At 48.8% G+C, this 15388-nt stretch overlaps 1 protein-coding gene across 1 annotated transcript; it reads left to right on the top strand.

Moving 5' to 3' along the window:
- Positions 1-3930, top strand: LOC122095735 (C-C chemokine receptor type 1-like). The gene is made up of 2 exons (XM_042666103.1): positions 1-169; positions 2482-3930. Exon 2 carries the CDS (start codon positions 2493-2495, stop codon positions 3600-3602), a length of 1110 nt encoding a protein of 369 aa, XP_042522037.1. The 5' UTR covers positions 1-169; positions 2482-2492; the 3' UTR covers positions 3603-3930.
- Positions 3931-15388: the final 11458 nt, after the last annotated feature.

Below are 15388 nucleotides of genomic sequence, written 5' to 3' on the forward strand. Positions count from 1 at the left end.
GAACTTCACCTCCTCCCACCCCGTAGGTCCCACAGTTGTTCAGAGTCCAGATTTACTTCATCTAACAGGAAGTCAATACTTCCTTCTTGCTCAGTACCTTGAATCTTGAAATTCATCAAGCCTTTTCAAAAGTCTCAGAAAACAAAGGACAGAGAATAGCCCTGAGCAGGTAAGGGGCATTTTGTCTGTTCTGTGTTGTCAGTTATCACTGCGGTGGACTAGTTCTTGCTTAAAGATTTTTATCTATAAAGCAATCGTGAGTGGAGCAATGCTAAGAACACTGGGCGATTTGTAAGGTTGGGGTGTGGGGGGGGGGGGTCAGGTATTAAATAGTTTTGTTTTCTGTTGGGTTGTTTTTGCTTCAAAGAAATGCATTCTTTGTTTTGTTTTGTTTTTGGGTCCAGTTGTGGGGCCTGAATTCTGGGCCTGGGCGCTGTCCCTCAGCTCTTCAGCTCAAGGCTAGCGCTCTACCACTTGAGCCACAGCACCACTTCCGACTTTTTTCTTTTTGTTTATGTGGTGCTGAGGAATCGAACCCAGGGCCTCAGGCATGCAAGGCAAGCGCTCTACCACTGAGCCACCTTCCCAGCCCCAGAAATGCATTCTTGAATGATTGGTTGTTGGTGACTGATTAAATGTGCCAATTGTTCAATAATAACAAGTTTAAAATGCAAAAAATAAAGTCAATCTTACAGAAGGTGTCTTCTGGAGACAGCTAATTGAACTAAAGAAATGATTTGCCAAAGTCTCCCACCCAGGCTGGGAAGGTGGCTCAGTGGGTAGAGTGCTTGCCTAGCATGCAGGAAGCCCTGGGTTCGATTCCTCAATACCACATCCTCTGAAAAAACCAGAAGGGGCGCTGTGGCTCAAGTGGTAGAGTGCTAGCCTTGAGCAAAAGAAGCTCAGGGACAGCGCCCAGGCCCTGAGTTCAAGCCCCAAGACTAGCAAAAAAATAAAGAAATGGTAATGTCGGCTGCCGGTTTCATCCTAGCTGCTCAAGGAAGCTGAGAGCTGAGGATCCCAGTTTAAAGCCAGCCTGGGCAGGAAAGTCCAGTAAACTAATAGAAAAAAGCTGGAAGTGGAGCTATGGTTCAAGTGGTAGAGTGCCAGCTTTGTATGCAAAAAGTTAAGGGACAGCTCCCAGCTGTCCTGAGTTCAAGCCCTAGCATTGAAACATACAAGAAAGTGAGCCAATTTGAAGAGACACAAGGCGCTCTTTGTGGAAAATTCATTGAAATAAAGCAATGACTTGCCAAATTTTCCCACACAAAGGAGAAAAAAAAAAGAATCAATTATGTGGTGTGAAGAAAAATGTGACAAGAGAGAAATATTTACTAGAAAAAAAAGAGCATTGCAGATGTCAAGATGATTTACAGGAATCTTTGCATGTGTGTACACACACACACACACACACACACACACTAGTACTGGGGCTTGAACTCAGGGCCTGAGTGCTGTTCCTGAGATTTTTTTGCTTTTTGTTTTTTGGGCTATTTTGTTTTTTTTTGGGGGGGGGGTCCAGTCGTGGGGCCTGAACTCTGGGCCTGGGCGCTGTCCCTCAGCTCTTCAGCTCAAGGCTAGCGCTCTACCACTTGAGCCACAGCACCACTTCCGGCTTTTTTCTTTTTGTTTATGTGGTGCTGAGGAATCGAACCCAGGGCCTCATGCGTGCAAGGCAAGCGCCTTTTTTTTTTTTTTTTTTAAGACAGGTGCTCTATCACTTGAGCCACAATTCTACTTCCAGCTGTTTTTGCTGGATAATTGGTAATAAGAGTCTTATTGACTTGACTGCTTGGGCTGGCTTTGAACCATGATTCTCAGATCTCAGCCTTCTGAGTAGCTAGGGTTATAGGCTTCATGTCTTAATGATAATTAGAAATGAGGATTCTCCAAGCCAGCGTAGATCAGATTCTATCCATCTGGTACCAAAATCTGGTCAGATGACCTTAGGGATGCATTCTATCCTAGGCACAAAACTGCAAATTAGAATTTAGCGCTACAGATCATGGGACTTGGCTGTGTGTGGCTACTTCAGTTTCTCTCTTAGGTTGGAGGGTCTTAGAAGGTTGCAGATTTCCCAGGAGAATGAAGAGCTTCCAAAAATGTTCATCGACCATCAGGCTGAGTCCTGTCTGCTGTTGATCGTGTGTGTGTGTGTGTGTGTGTGTGTGTGTGTGTGTGTGTGTGCATGCACAAGCATTCCAGTCCTGAAGTTGGAACCTCAGAGCCTGGACTCCGTTCCTGAGCTTCTTTTGCTTAAGGCTAGCGCTCTACCACTTGAACCACAGCTCCATCTCCAGCTTTTTTTGTTGTTGGTGATGTTGTTCGTGCTGGTTCATTGGAGATGAGAGTCTCTGGGATTCAGATCCCCCTAGCCCAGCTTCCCCCTTGAATAACTAGGACTAGAGGCGTCCCTGTCTTGTCTTTCTTGGCCCTTTTGTAGCAAAACTCAATTCCGGACCTCTTGTTCTTGATCCATAGGAGAAGCCAGGATGGAGATGACAATGACAACAATGGAGATGATGACCACAACGATGGAGAAGACCACGATCACCAAGGAGTATGAGACAACCACGGAATTCGACTACTCAGACACCACTCCCTGTCTGAAGGTAGCCGTGAGAGATTTTGGGGCCCAGCTGCTCCCTCCTTTGTATTCCCTGGTGTTTATCATCGGCCTGGTGGGCAATGTTCTGGTCGTCTTGGTTCTGATGCAGTACAGGAGGCTCCGGAGCATGACGAGCATCTACCTCCTCAACCTGGCCATCTCGGACCTGCTCTTCCTCTTCACGCTGCCCTTCTGGATCCATTACAAGCGGAAGGACGATTGGGTCTTTGGGGACGCCATGTGCAAACTCCTCTCCATGCTCTATTACGTGGGCCTGTACAGCGAGATCTTCTTTATCATCCTGCTCACCATCGACAGATACCTGGCCATCGTCCACGCCGTGTTTGCCTTAAGGGCCCGGACTGTCACTTTCGGCCTCATCACCAGCATGCTCACGTGGGTCGTGGCTTTCCTGGCCTCCATCCCCGGCTTGTATTTCTCCAGGACCCAACTAGAGTTCACGCATCGCACCTGCAGCCTTCACTTCCCAGCCGAGAGCCTGAGGCACTGGCGGCGATTCCAGGCTCTGAAGATGAACCTGTTCGGCCTTCTTTTGCCCCTCGTGGTGATGATCGTGTGCTACTCGGGCATCATCAGTATCCTCCTGAGGAGACCCAACGAAAGGAAAGCCAAAGCCGTGCGGCTGATCTTCGCCATCATGATCATCTTCTTCCTCTTCTGGGCCCCTTACAACCTGTGCATGTTTGTCTCGGCGTTTCAGGACTCCCTGTTCACCCAGATGTGCGAGCAGAGTCGGCAGCTGGACGTGGCCATCCAGGTGACCGAAGTGATCGCCTACAGCCACTGCTGCATTAACCCCATCATCTACGTCTTCGTGGGAGAGCGCTTCCGGAAGTACCTCCGCCAGCTGTTCCAGAGGCACGTGGCCGTGCACCTGGTTCACTGGCTGCCCTTCATCTCCGTGGACCGGCTGGACAGAGCCAGCTCGGTGTCACCGTCCACGGGAGAGCACGAGCTCTCGGCTGGGTTCTGACTCAGAGTGCCAGACGCTAACCTTTGACCTTGGCAGGTGGTGTCCCCTACTCCCAGGGCAAAGGGAGAATTCTGGGATCTCGAAGACGTGGCTGGAGAGAGAGGCAAGAAATGATGCCATCTGTGAGTGTCAGTCTTTTCCAGAAACTTCGTCCTAGGTGACTGCAAAGAGACATTTTAGAGACAAAAACCAATCAGGGCCAGGAAAGGCTCTGGACCCCTAATAGGATATTGGAACTGAGCACATTGGTATTGGCAAACCCATTCCCCACCCCCAGGAGTTTGAACTCAGGGCCAAGGCTCTGTCCCTGAGCTTGCTTTTGTTCAAGGCTGGTACTCTACCCCTTGAGCCACCCCTCCACTTCAGGCTTGGGTTTTTTTGTTGGTTTTTTTTTGGTTTCGGTCAGTCATGGGGCTTGAACTCTGGGCCTGGGCTCTGTCGCTGAGTTCTTTTGCTCAAAGCTAGCACTCTAGTGCTTTGAGCCACAGTGTCATTTCTGATTTTCTGGTGGACTCACGGGAGCTAAGAGTCTCGTGGATTTTCCTGCCAAGGCTGGCTTTGAACTGTGATCCTCGGATCTCAGCTTCCTGCCTGAGTAGTTAGGATGACAATCAAGACACCGGCACTCAGCTCTATTTCTTTTAAAGTTCTTTTCCTAAGAACAAACATTGTCTCTAATAAAAAGCCTATAGCCACCAAAGAAATAGAAAAACATTGAAATCATCTATACCCCCTCTACCCAAAGAAAACCACCGTGCTATTTTTCAATGAATTTTTATCTAGTGTCTCCACCCTCCACCTACCCCTGTATTTTTGTTTATAACAGAAAAAAATTTCCAAAGTATTGCTTTGGTATTGAGTATTCTTTTTTTTTTTTTTTTTTTTGGTCTGTCGTGGGTCTTGAACTCTGGGCCTGGGCGCTGTCCCTCAGCTCTTCAGCACAAGGCGAGCGCTCTACCACTTGAGCCACAACGCCACTTCCAGCTTTTTCTGCTTATATGGTGCTGAGGAGTCGAACCCAGGGCCTCATGCATGCGAGGCAAGCGCTCTACCACTGAGCCACCTTCCCAGCCCCTTGATTATTCTTTTTATTTTATTCCATTTTTCTTTGTGCTGGTACTGGGGCTTAAATTCAAGATCTTTCACTCTTATTTAGCTTTTTATTTTCTTTTTTTCCTGCCAGTCCTGGGGTTTGAATTCAGGGCCCCGGATCCCTGTGTTTCTTTTGCTCAAAGTTGGCTCTCTACTGCTTGAGCCACAGCACCACTTCTGGCTTTTTCTGAGTCGTTTATTGAAGAGCAGAGTCTCACCCATTTTCCTGCCCGGGCTGGCTTTGAACCATGATCCTCAGATCTCAGCCTCCTGAGTAACTCGGATGACAGGCGTGAGCTACTGGTACTCTGCTGATGGTTCTTTTTGTATACTGAAGACCCTAATGCCCGTGCACAACACGGGTAGGAGGAAATCGGCATGGGGGGGATGGGCAGGCATCTGGAGGTCAGCTGTTCCTTGTACGAGGCTCTCTTGCTACACTGTGGGGCGAAGAAGGCTTAACTGCATTAAGAAACACTTGCCTGGTACGATGGTACAAATAAAAACAATACCTGAGTCACAATGATTTCTTCATGAGGACTGTTTCTCCTTCCCTTCCTCTTCCTCCCTTTTCTAGGACGGGAGTCTGAACTCCAGCCCTTGGAGTTTGCTAAGCAAGGCAAGTGTTCTATCATTTGAGCTGTGTGTGTGTGTGTGTGTGTGTGTGTGTGTGTGTGTGTGTGTGTGTGTGTGTGTGTGTACCCTGGGGCTTGAACTCTGGGCCTGGGCGCTGTCCCTCAGCTCTTCAGCTCAAGGATGGCACTCTACCACTTGAGCCACAGTGCCACTTCTGGCTTTTTCTGCTTATGTGGTGCTGAGGAATCGAACCCAGGGCCTCATGCTTGCAAGGCAAGCGCTCTACCACTGAGCCACCTTCCCAGCCCTATTAATTTATTTTTTATTCATTTGGCTGTACAAGAACTGCAACTTCTCTTATCGCTTGCCCCTCGAGTGGATGGATTACAGGCACGCGCTACTACCTCCTGACTTCATTTCTGAAGTAAAATTTCCTCCTTCGCCCACATGATAAAGGCCATACGCGTTCAGTATAGCAAACCAAGAACAGGGCGAATACCAGAAGGTAAAATGAGACTTGGGGGGCATGGGGAGATGAGGATGGTAGGAGAAGGGGTGGATGAATGGAAAAGAGAACTTAGGACACAAAAATAGCAGGAATTTTCCACATACATATGTGGTAAAGGAAGTGGAAAATGGGAAATGGGTCTGGAAAGACAGAATAGAGAGAATGATGGCGGGCTGATCCTGAAGAGGAAGTCCCGGGCACTTAAACACATTAAACTGTAACCCCCAGCCCAGCCCAATCTCTTGAAATTCTGAAAAAGTTCATTAAAATTGAATCATAAGTAAAAAAAAAAAAAAAAATAGCCAGGTGCCGGTGGCTCACACCTGTCATCATAGCTATGCAAGAGAATGAGATCTGAGAACTGTGGTTCGAAGCCAGCCTGGGTAGGAAAGCCTGCGAGACTCTTCTCTCCAATAAACCACCAACCAACAAAGAGACAAACAAAAAAAGCCAGAAGTGGAGCTGAGATTCAAGAGGTAGAGTGCTAGGCTTGAACACAAAAGCTCAGGGACAGCACCCAGGCCCTGAGTTCAAATCCCAAGCCTAACACTAAAAAAAAAAAAAACAACAGCAACAAAAACAGTGAATGAATGAGTAGAAAGCACACCTAGGTGTAGAAAAACACGAACACATAACCCTAAGCTCTTTTGAGGTATCTTGTACAAGACCCCTAGCAAGTCAGTTTTGAGTGTGTTCTCTGTGTTTTATTTTATTTATTTATTTTTGACAGTCATTGGGGCTTGAACTCGGGGCCTGGGTGCTGTCCCTCAGCTCTTCAGCTCAAGACGAACACTCTACCAGTTGAGCCACAGCGCCACTTCTGGCTTTTTTTGCTTATGTGGTGCTGAGGAATCGAACCCAGGGCCTTGTGCATGCGAGGCAAGCGCTCTACCACTGAGCCACCTTCCCAGCCCCAGAATGCATCTGATTCCTTGGAAAGGAGTCTGCCTTTCCTCCTCCTCCTCCTCCTCCTCCTCCTCCTCCTTCAGATCCTGTTGAGTTAAAGAAACAAGGAAATGCTCCCAACAAAGACAGGGCAGAGTGGATGGTAGCTTGTTGCAGATGATATTCAAAAAGGAGGGAGGAAAGTAGGGGAGGAAGGAAGGAGGGAAAGGATCGAGGAAAGGAGGGAAGGAAGGGGAGAAGGAGGGAGGGAAGGGAAGCAATTTGGAGACCCAGCTCAGACACTGTGATAGAACTACCCTGGACCTCACAAGAGTAGCTGCGCTCTGTGTGTGTGCGTGTGCATGTGCGTGTGTGTGTGTGTGTGTGTGTGGTGTGTGTGTGTGTGTATAACGGTCCTGGGGTTTGAGCCTGGGCGCTGTCCCTGAGCTTCTTTTTTGCTCAAGGCTAACACTCTACCACTTGAGCCACAGCACCACTTCTGGCTTTTCCTGTGTAGGTGGTCCTGAGGAATGGAACCCAGGGCTTCACGTATACATGACAAGCACTCTCCCACTGAGCCACCTTCCCAGCTTGGCACTGCATTTTTGATGGCACTATTTCAATCAGAATCCTGAGGCCTGAGGTTGCAGGGTGGAGCAGGGTGGAGGGAGGGGTGTTAGGGAATAGAAGGGATGTGCCAGGCAGAAAAGCTTCACAGATGCAGATTCACAGATCTGGAAGTGATACCAGAGAACTGGACCCCTTGGTAGGAACTGAAAGTTAGCCACGAAGACGGACAGCACAGAGTGCGGATGGGGTGAGCAGGAACGAGGAGGCTCCTGTGGTTTAGTGGAGATCAGACCACAAGAAGCTAGGCAAGCTCTAGGGAAGGTTTGCATTTTCCTTGGTCAGCGAATGAGTCAAATTTGGGGAAGGGATGGGTGGAGTTGGGGCAGGGCATGTGAGCCCATCCTTAGAGGTGAAATTTAGAAGGCTCCATCTAGCTGCAGTCCGTTTGGTTTTTGAATCCGAAGAGTGTAGGGGTTGGAGGTATGGTTCCGTTTGACAGAGTGCTGGCCACTCACAGAAAGTGGCACGTAGTAGGTTCGAGTCCCGGTCTTGGATCTACCCCCCTCCCCCCCCAAAAAAAGTAATCAGAAGAGTGTAGATTCTCAGGGATTTAAAAAAAAAAATGACCGAGAAAGTGAGGATAGACCCAAATGGACAGATTAGATGAGCGTGTTGCTGGGACTAGAAACCCAGCTTGGGGTCAGGGGGGTACAATGATGAACTTGATTCTGGGCCTAGCATGTTTCAGGCATCCGTGAGCTGCTCAGCCATACCCAGAGAAATGTGTCCAGCAGACTTTCTAAATCCCATTGTCATTCTACTCAAGAGTCTGAGTAGAAAAGTCTGTTGTTCCTCTTCCTCCTCCTTCTCCTTCATTGGTCATGAAACTTGAACTCAGGGCCTGGGCACTGTTCCTGAGCTCCTTTGGCTCAAGGCTGGCACTTGACCATGTTGAGCTACAGCACCACTTCTGGTTTTCGAGTGGTTCATTGGAGTTAAGAGTCTCATGGGGACTTTTCTGCCCAGGCTAGCTTCAAACCATGATCCACTGATCTCAGCCTTCCTTGAGAAGCTAGGATTTTAGGCATTAGCCACCAGCGCCCAGCTCGGGGTGAGACTCTTATCTCCAAGGGATCATGAAAAAAAAAAAAGCAGAGCTGTGGCTCCAGTGGAAGAGCCCCAAGCAAGAAAGAAAGCTGTCACAACACACAATTCTATAAAACAAGCCATTCGTGTGTGTGTGTGTGTGTGTGTGTGTGTGTGTGTGTGTGTGTGAGAGAGAGAGAGAGAGAGAATAGAGAAAAGTTGGCTTTAAGAATTCAAAGGCAAGGGGGTTGGGAATGTGGCTTAGTGGTAGGGTGCTTGCCTAGCATGCATGAAACCCAGGGTTTGATTCCTCAGTACCACCTACACAGAAAAAAGCCAGAAGTGGTGCTGTGGCTCAAGTAGTAGAGTGTTAGCCTTGAGCAAAAAAACAAACAAACAAACTAAGGAACGGCACCCAGGCCCTGAGTTCAAGCCTCAGGATGGACACAAAAATAAAAACAAGAACAATAAAATAAAACAAAAAATGATAAAGAAAAGGCTGGGATCCTGCCCAGTGATCTGACTAGATTTCTACTCGAAATCTGGGCATCTTTCATATCCCCTGTTTGTCTAACAGCATGACAATAACTTGCTGGGGAAAAAAATCCACATGTGTGCAGCATAGACAAAGGCTCCAAACCTAACACCCTGAGTTGAGGTCAAAATGTCTACCCCGGGGCCTTTGCTTCAACCCTAGAAGAAACTTGTGATTGTCTGGCCGCCCGCAGAGGGATGAGCAACCTTTCTGTGTTGCAAACAAGGGAGGAAATATGTTGAAAGTTTGTAACCCCAGCCAAAAACTGCCACCTCAGACCCAGAGGTGACCTGTGAACGTGGGATGTTGCTTACTCAGCACCAGGAGCTAGAAACGTGGGATGTGGCTCATTCGGCACCAGGAGCTAGCACTGTGCAAACATCTCTACAGGACTTGGCTGGAAGAGGATCGCTTTTCATCTATGAAGTTCTATGTGTGGTATTATGGTCCTAGCCGAACAAAAGTACCAGCAGAGAAACCTCAAAATTTCACTTCCCCAAAGTGACACACACCCATGCTGGAGTTATATCACCAATCCCAGATCACTTGATTGTCCCTTATTCTACTCACGTTCTGGGGTTGAGTTTTGAAGATGGAAGGCCCTAACTAAATGGTTATACCCTAGCACACACACACACACACACATACAAACACAATTCCATAAACAAGCTATATGTGTGTGTGTGTATACGCATGTATGCATGTGAGCAGGTCACAGTCCTATGGCATGAACTCAAGTCTCCATATGACAGTAAAAGCAGCACCAACAACCCTTTAAGTGGCTCACGCCTTTCATCCTCGCTACTCAGGAGGCTGAGATCTGAGGACCATGTTTTTTGTTTTCTTCTGTGTCAGTAGTGGGATTTGAACTCAGGGCCTGGACATTGTCCCTGAGCCTTTTTTTTTTTTGAGCTCTACCCCTTGAGTCACAGCGCCATGTCCAGCTTTTTCTGTGTCTGTGGTCCTGAGGAATCGAACCTGGGGCTTCATGCATGCGAGGCGAGCGCTCTACCCACCGAGCCACCTTCCCAGCTCAGCACCATTTGGATAGGAAGTGTCTTCTATGGATGGGAGAACTGAATCTTAAAGACCTCCGCTCCTATCCTCCGGCTCCTGAACTGAAGAAGAGAGGTAGGAGAATCTGCCACATCAGGCCTCTTGATGAGGGAAACAAAGCCGGGGCTGCTTCGATGTAATCTGCCTTCCTCTGAGTGGAAGACACAGATAGAGATCAAGAGGTTTCTCTGAACTAAGACCACAGGCTCGGGATGTATTAACCATATAAGAACATCAATAGACAAACGGGTAGGGGGGCGTGGCTCAGTGGTAGAGTGCTTACCTAGCAGCCATAAGACCCTGGCTTCAATCCCCTGCACACACACACACACACACACACACACACACACACACACACACACACACACCATTAAAAAGAAAATAGTATGAGCCAGTTGGGCACTGATGGCTCACACCTGTCATCCTAGCTACTCAGGAGGCTGAGATCTGAGGATCGCAGTTCGAAGCCAGTCAGGAAAAGGCAAGTCCGAGAGACTCTTCTCTCCAATGAACCACCGCCAGAAAACCAGAAGTGGCGCTGTGGCTCAAGTGGTAGAGCACCTGCCTTGAGCTGAAGAGCTCAGGGACAGCGCCCAGGCCCTGAGTTCAAGCCCCCAGGCCTAACAAAATACATCGAATGAATTAATCCTTCTTATGGATGCCCCTGGGTCCCCAAGGTCATTTTTTTCCACAGGACTAGAGATAATAAAATCCAACAGGCAACGAACACATGGAACCTTCCAGATGCTCAGCAGCCAGCCCCAACGGAGGCCTCATCCTGTGTGGATTCAGAGGTGTGGTTCTCAGTCTAATGACATGGCTGCTGTTACCCCAAAAGTCCAAGCCACAACCCCCCCCCACCCCTACCACACACACACCCTTTACCCAGGAACTCAGGGTTGAGAAATAGGCCCCAAAACCCCCTTTGCCCTTTCTTGGTCTGGAGCTCCCAGGATGCAAAGCAACAAGCCAATGATGGGAAGGGTCTACTCCCTGGGCATCCTATGCGCATGCTCCTGTCCCCTGGGCTGGTGCTCTTTCCTGCAGCCCTGTCAGACTGCAACTCATGCATAGGAAACACCCCCCCCCCCTCCGCCCCCAATCTGAACCTCATGACTGGGCCCTTTCTCCCCCCCACCACTGTGGAATCATGGGAACACTTTAGAGAAGTGAGTCACTGGCTTGTCATTTCAGCTCCAACCACCTCCAGCCCCCCAACCCCCAATGGGGCAGAGCTGTGGGCTACGTGAATTCTCGATAATAAACTGAGGCCAGGTGCTGGTGGCTCACGCCTGTCACCCTGGCTATTCAGGAGGCTGAGATCTGAGGATCACGGTTCGAAGCCAGCCTGGGTTAGGAAAGAGTCTGTGAGGTTCTATATTCCAAAGAATCACTCAGAAAATCAGAAGGGGAGCTGTGGCTCAAAGTGGTAGAGTGCTCGCCTAGCATGCATGAAGCCCTGGGTTCGATTCCTCAGTACCATATCCACAGAAAAAGCTGGAAGTGGTGCTGTGGCTCAAGTGGTAGAGCACTAGCCATGAACAAAAGCAGCTCAGGGACAGCGCCCAGGCCCTGAGTTCAAGCCCCAGGACTGGCACACACACACACACACACACACACACACACACACACACACACACACACACACAGAGTGGAGGTGTGGCTCAAGTGGTAGAGCACCAGTATTAAGCAGGAGAAAAAAACACTAAACAAGAGTGGAAGGTACTGAGTTCAAGCCCTAGTACAAGCACAATATCTAGATAGATAAACAAATAAATAACACAAAGAACTGAACATGGAGGAGATGGAGGCCAGCAGTTGGCAAACCCATCTGGCTTACTAGTCTTTAATATTTTTTAATAGTCGATCGTGGGGCTTGAACTCTGGGCCTGGGCACTGTCCCTCAGCTCTTCAGCTCAAGGCAAGTGCTCTATCACTTAAGCCACAGCACCACTTCTGGTGGTTCATTGGAGATCAGAGTCTCACAGACTTTCCTGCCTGGGCTAGCTTTGAACCACGATCCTCAGATCTCAGCCTCCTGAGTAGCTAGGATGACAGGCGTGAGCCATTGGTGCCTGATTTATTAGTCTTCTTTTCCCGGCTTTTTCTCCTTCTTTCCTGGTCAGAGGTGAAATCTGCTGATAAAGCACCTTAAGATACAGACCCTGGGTTCAAACCGCAGGACTGACACTAGGGGACGTTCTTTGGCAGCCTCTTCTGCCGTCCTAGAAGCTTCCAGAACCGCCCAGTTCAGCTTTGTCTAGTGAGGTTTCAGCAGAAGTTAGGGGAGGTGAATTGGAGACCCTCTCTCCAGAAGTAGTTCAGGCTAACACACCGGGGTGTCCAGTGGCGGGGTCCCATGTGCGCTCAGCTCTCTCCCTCCTCCCTCCCCCTCCATCCTCTGCTGGGGGGGGGAGTGAGGGGGGCCAAAGGGAGGGGTGGAGAGCTTAGCTCAGCTTTGGACTTTGCTGCCAAGTTACTACCCTGGGCACATTAGAATTCAAGCCTTTAAATACAGCTATTTTATTTTCTTTTTAAGAAATTCCTTCCTTCTTTTCTTCCTTTCCTTCTCCTCCTCCTCCTCCTCCTCCTCCTCCTCCTCCTCCTCCTCCTCCTCCTCCTCCTCCTCCTCTTCTTCTTCTTCCTCCTCCTCCTTTGTCTTTCGCTGGTCCTGAGTCTTTAATTCAGGGCCTGGGCGCTGTCCCTGAGCTTTTGTGCTCAAGACTAGCGCTCTACCACTTGAGCCACAGCCCCACTTCTGGTTTTCTGGTAGTTCATTGGAGATCAGAGTCTCGTGGACTTTCCTTCCTGGGCTGGTTTCAAACCATGATCTCAGATCTCAGCCTCCTGAGGAGCTAGGATGACAGGCGTGAGCTATCAGCGCCCAGCAGTACTCATGTTCTTATCAGGACCAAGGTTCTAAGAAGTTTCCCTCCTGTGCCTGAATTAAAATCCCTTCTCCCGGTGTCCATCCATGACGGTGCCCAATCTTGTCCATTCTTCCCTGGGTGTGTGTTTGATAATGAACTCCATCCAAGCCCCATGGCTGCTCAGGGAGGGGAGCGGTGGCTAAGAACCAAGGGAACCAAAGAACTCAGGCCCAGGGCCAGGGGAGAGGAGGGAAGGATTTTCTCTTGCACCTCTCCCATCTGAGACAGCAAATGGGCATCCGCTGAATTAGTGGAAGGTGGTGTGACTGACTCTCTCTCTCTCTCTCTCTCTCTCTCTCTTCCCCCCCCCCCCCCGGGGAACCTGACCAATGGGGATTGCCTGTCAAGTAAAGGGTCAATGAGGATCATCTAGCTCCAACACAGCCAATGAGGATGGCCCACCCACTCAGAACATGACCATTGAGGACCATCCATTCAGAACATGGCCAGTGAGGATCATCTGTTTAAAATACAGCCAATCAGGATCATCCAACACAGGACTTGGCCAATGAGAATCATCCACCAGAAGACGCGGCCAATGAGGATTGCCCGCCTTGAACCTGGCCAGTGACAGCTAGGAGCAGGGCATGCCCCAGGGATCCCCAGGGGCCAGCACTGAACCCCACTACCTCTGAGACGCCCCCATCCTTGCTTCTGCCTTCTCCGCCCTCCGCGGTCCCTCACTCTCCTCTGCCTGGCAGCCTCCCCATTGCAGAGCAAGCTGGGCTGCTCTATGGAGCTTCCAGATGGACAGGGGTGGCCTGAGGGGAGGGCGGTGGGAGCCGTGGGGGAGAGCGATGGGGGACACTGTGACAGCTCCGTGTGACCGCGGGATGGCGGCAGCACAGGCCTGGCACTCAGGCATCAACCCGGGCACTCAGCCTCTGAGTCCAATGCCTGCTATCCGTCATGAAACAGCATATTCATACATTCCGTAATCAGTTATGTTTAATTATGCCTCACTTGCATATTACCCCACGTTAGTTATTTATATAATCATAGGTGTAATTATGTAATTAATATCATTATAGCCATTATTTACTTATCATTATGCACACACTATAATGATATATTACAATATATTAAGTTTAGACATCAGTATAATGTAATAAGTAATATTACACTCAATACATTGTAATGTGATATTAAATAATATATAGTCTATGACTACTAATAAATTCCTTATTAAATAATTTTTTGCATATAAGTAATTAATACATTTTAATATGACATAAATACACTAAATTAACACATGAATCAATATATTGTTGCATAACATGCGGTGGTAGCACATGATGTCATACATGACACATATTACATACGAATGCCACACAATATCTCAATTTAGGTGACGTGTGATACTTTCATGTAATCTAGCACAGCGTGCTATGGTTGCATGTAATTATTGCACAGATGAAGACACTAAGGTGACTGTGTTTGGTCTCTGACATGGGCCCAGGCGGCTCCCACCTGCCAGCCTAGTTACTCAGGAGGCTCACGCTGGGAGGGCGCCTCTGCCCAGAAGAGGAACAAGGAGGCTACAGCTCAGACCACTCCTGGCCGGGGCACTCGGGCGCCGCTCTGCATTCAGGGCAGCCTGGGCTCAGGACCCCTGTGGTGGTGAAAGGGAAGAATCGCCTTCCTTTGCTCTCCTGCCAGCCTGGGATTAGCGCGCCCTCCTGTGGCGCCATCGGGAAGCTGCACCTGCATTTGCTTCCACGGAGGCCTGGACCTAGGGCGCCCTCGTGTGGCGTAATAGTGAAGAATCACCACCTTTTGAGGATCACAGTTCAAAGCCACCCCAGGCAGGAAAACCCATGAGATTCTTATCTCCAACACACACACACACACACACACACACACACACACACACGAAGCCATGGTGGATATGATGGCCTGGGGATGGGTTGGGGCAGATTGGGGACCAGTAGTGAATGCATTTGTAGGGCAGGGGCTGGGGTTTGTCTCTTACCAGTCAGGCAGAATTCATCTCTTAGCTTTTCAGGAATCCCTCCCTCATTTTCTAGGGTGATGTCTTGCAATTCTTGCATTATTCGCCCCCTCAAGAAAAGAAAGAACAGACATACACATCCCACAAGGAAGGGGCAAAATGTCTCTATTAAAAGGCAGGGGAAAAAATAACAGAAATACAAGAAGAAACACCTGCTGGGTTACATCACTGAATATAGATTGTCTTGAAAATGTTCTGGAAAGTTCATGTGCTTTGCAGTTAACAGCGGTTGAATCATTCTCATTCCCTCCCTCCCTCCCCCAGGCCTCTTTTTAAAATAAATTAAGAAAATAAACAAACTTCAAATACAGCTCTGGTCAGATACAGAGAGCTTCTTTTACTACAGAGATAGCAACTTCATCTTTTTTGTTGTGTATTACTATTTCTTTATACTAAAATTTTCCTTTAAAACAGTTATCAAATATATTAAACAGAGAACACAGGATCTGGTCATTTTCTGCCAGTTAAATGGCAGGCGGCTGAACAGGAGAGGGAGGGAAGCCGGGTAGAATTGAGCAGAAAGGGCCCATGTCTCTT

This window comes from Dipodomys spectabilis, unplaced genomic scaffold (genome assembly GCF_019054845.1).
Source record: "Dipodomys spectabilis isolate Male_0828 unplaced genomic scaffold, ASM1905484v1 ptg000360l, whole genome shotgun sequence".
Taxonomy (NCBI): domain Eukaryota; kingdom Metazoa; phylum Chordata; class Mammalia; order Rodentia; family Heteromyidae; genus Dipodomys; species Dipodomys spectabilis.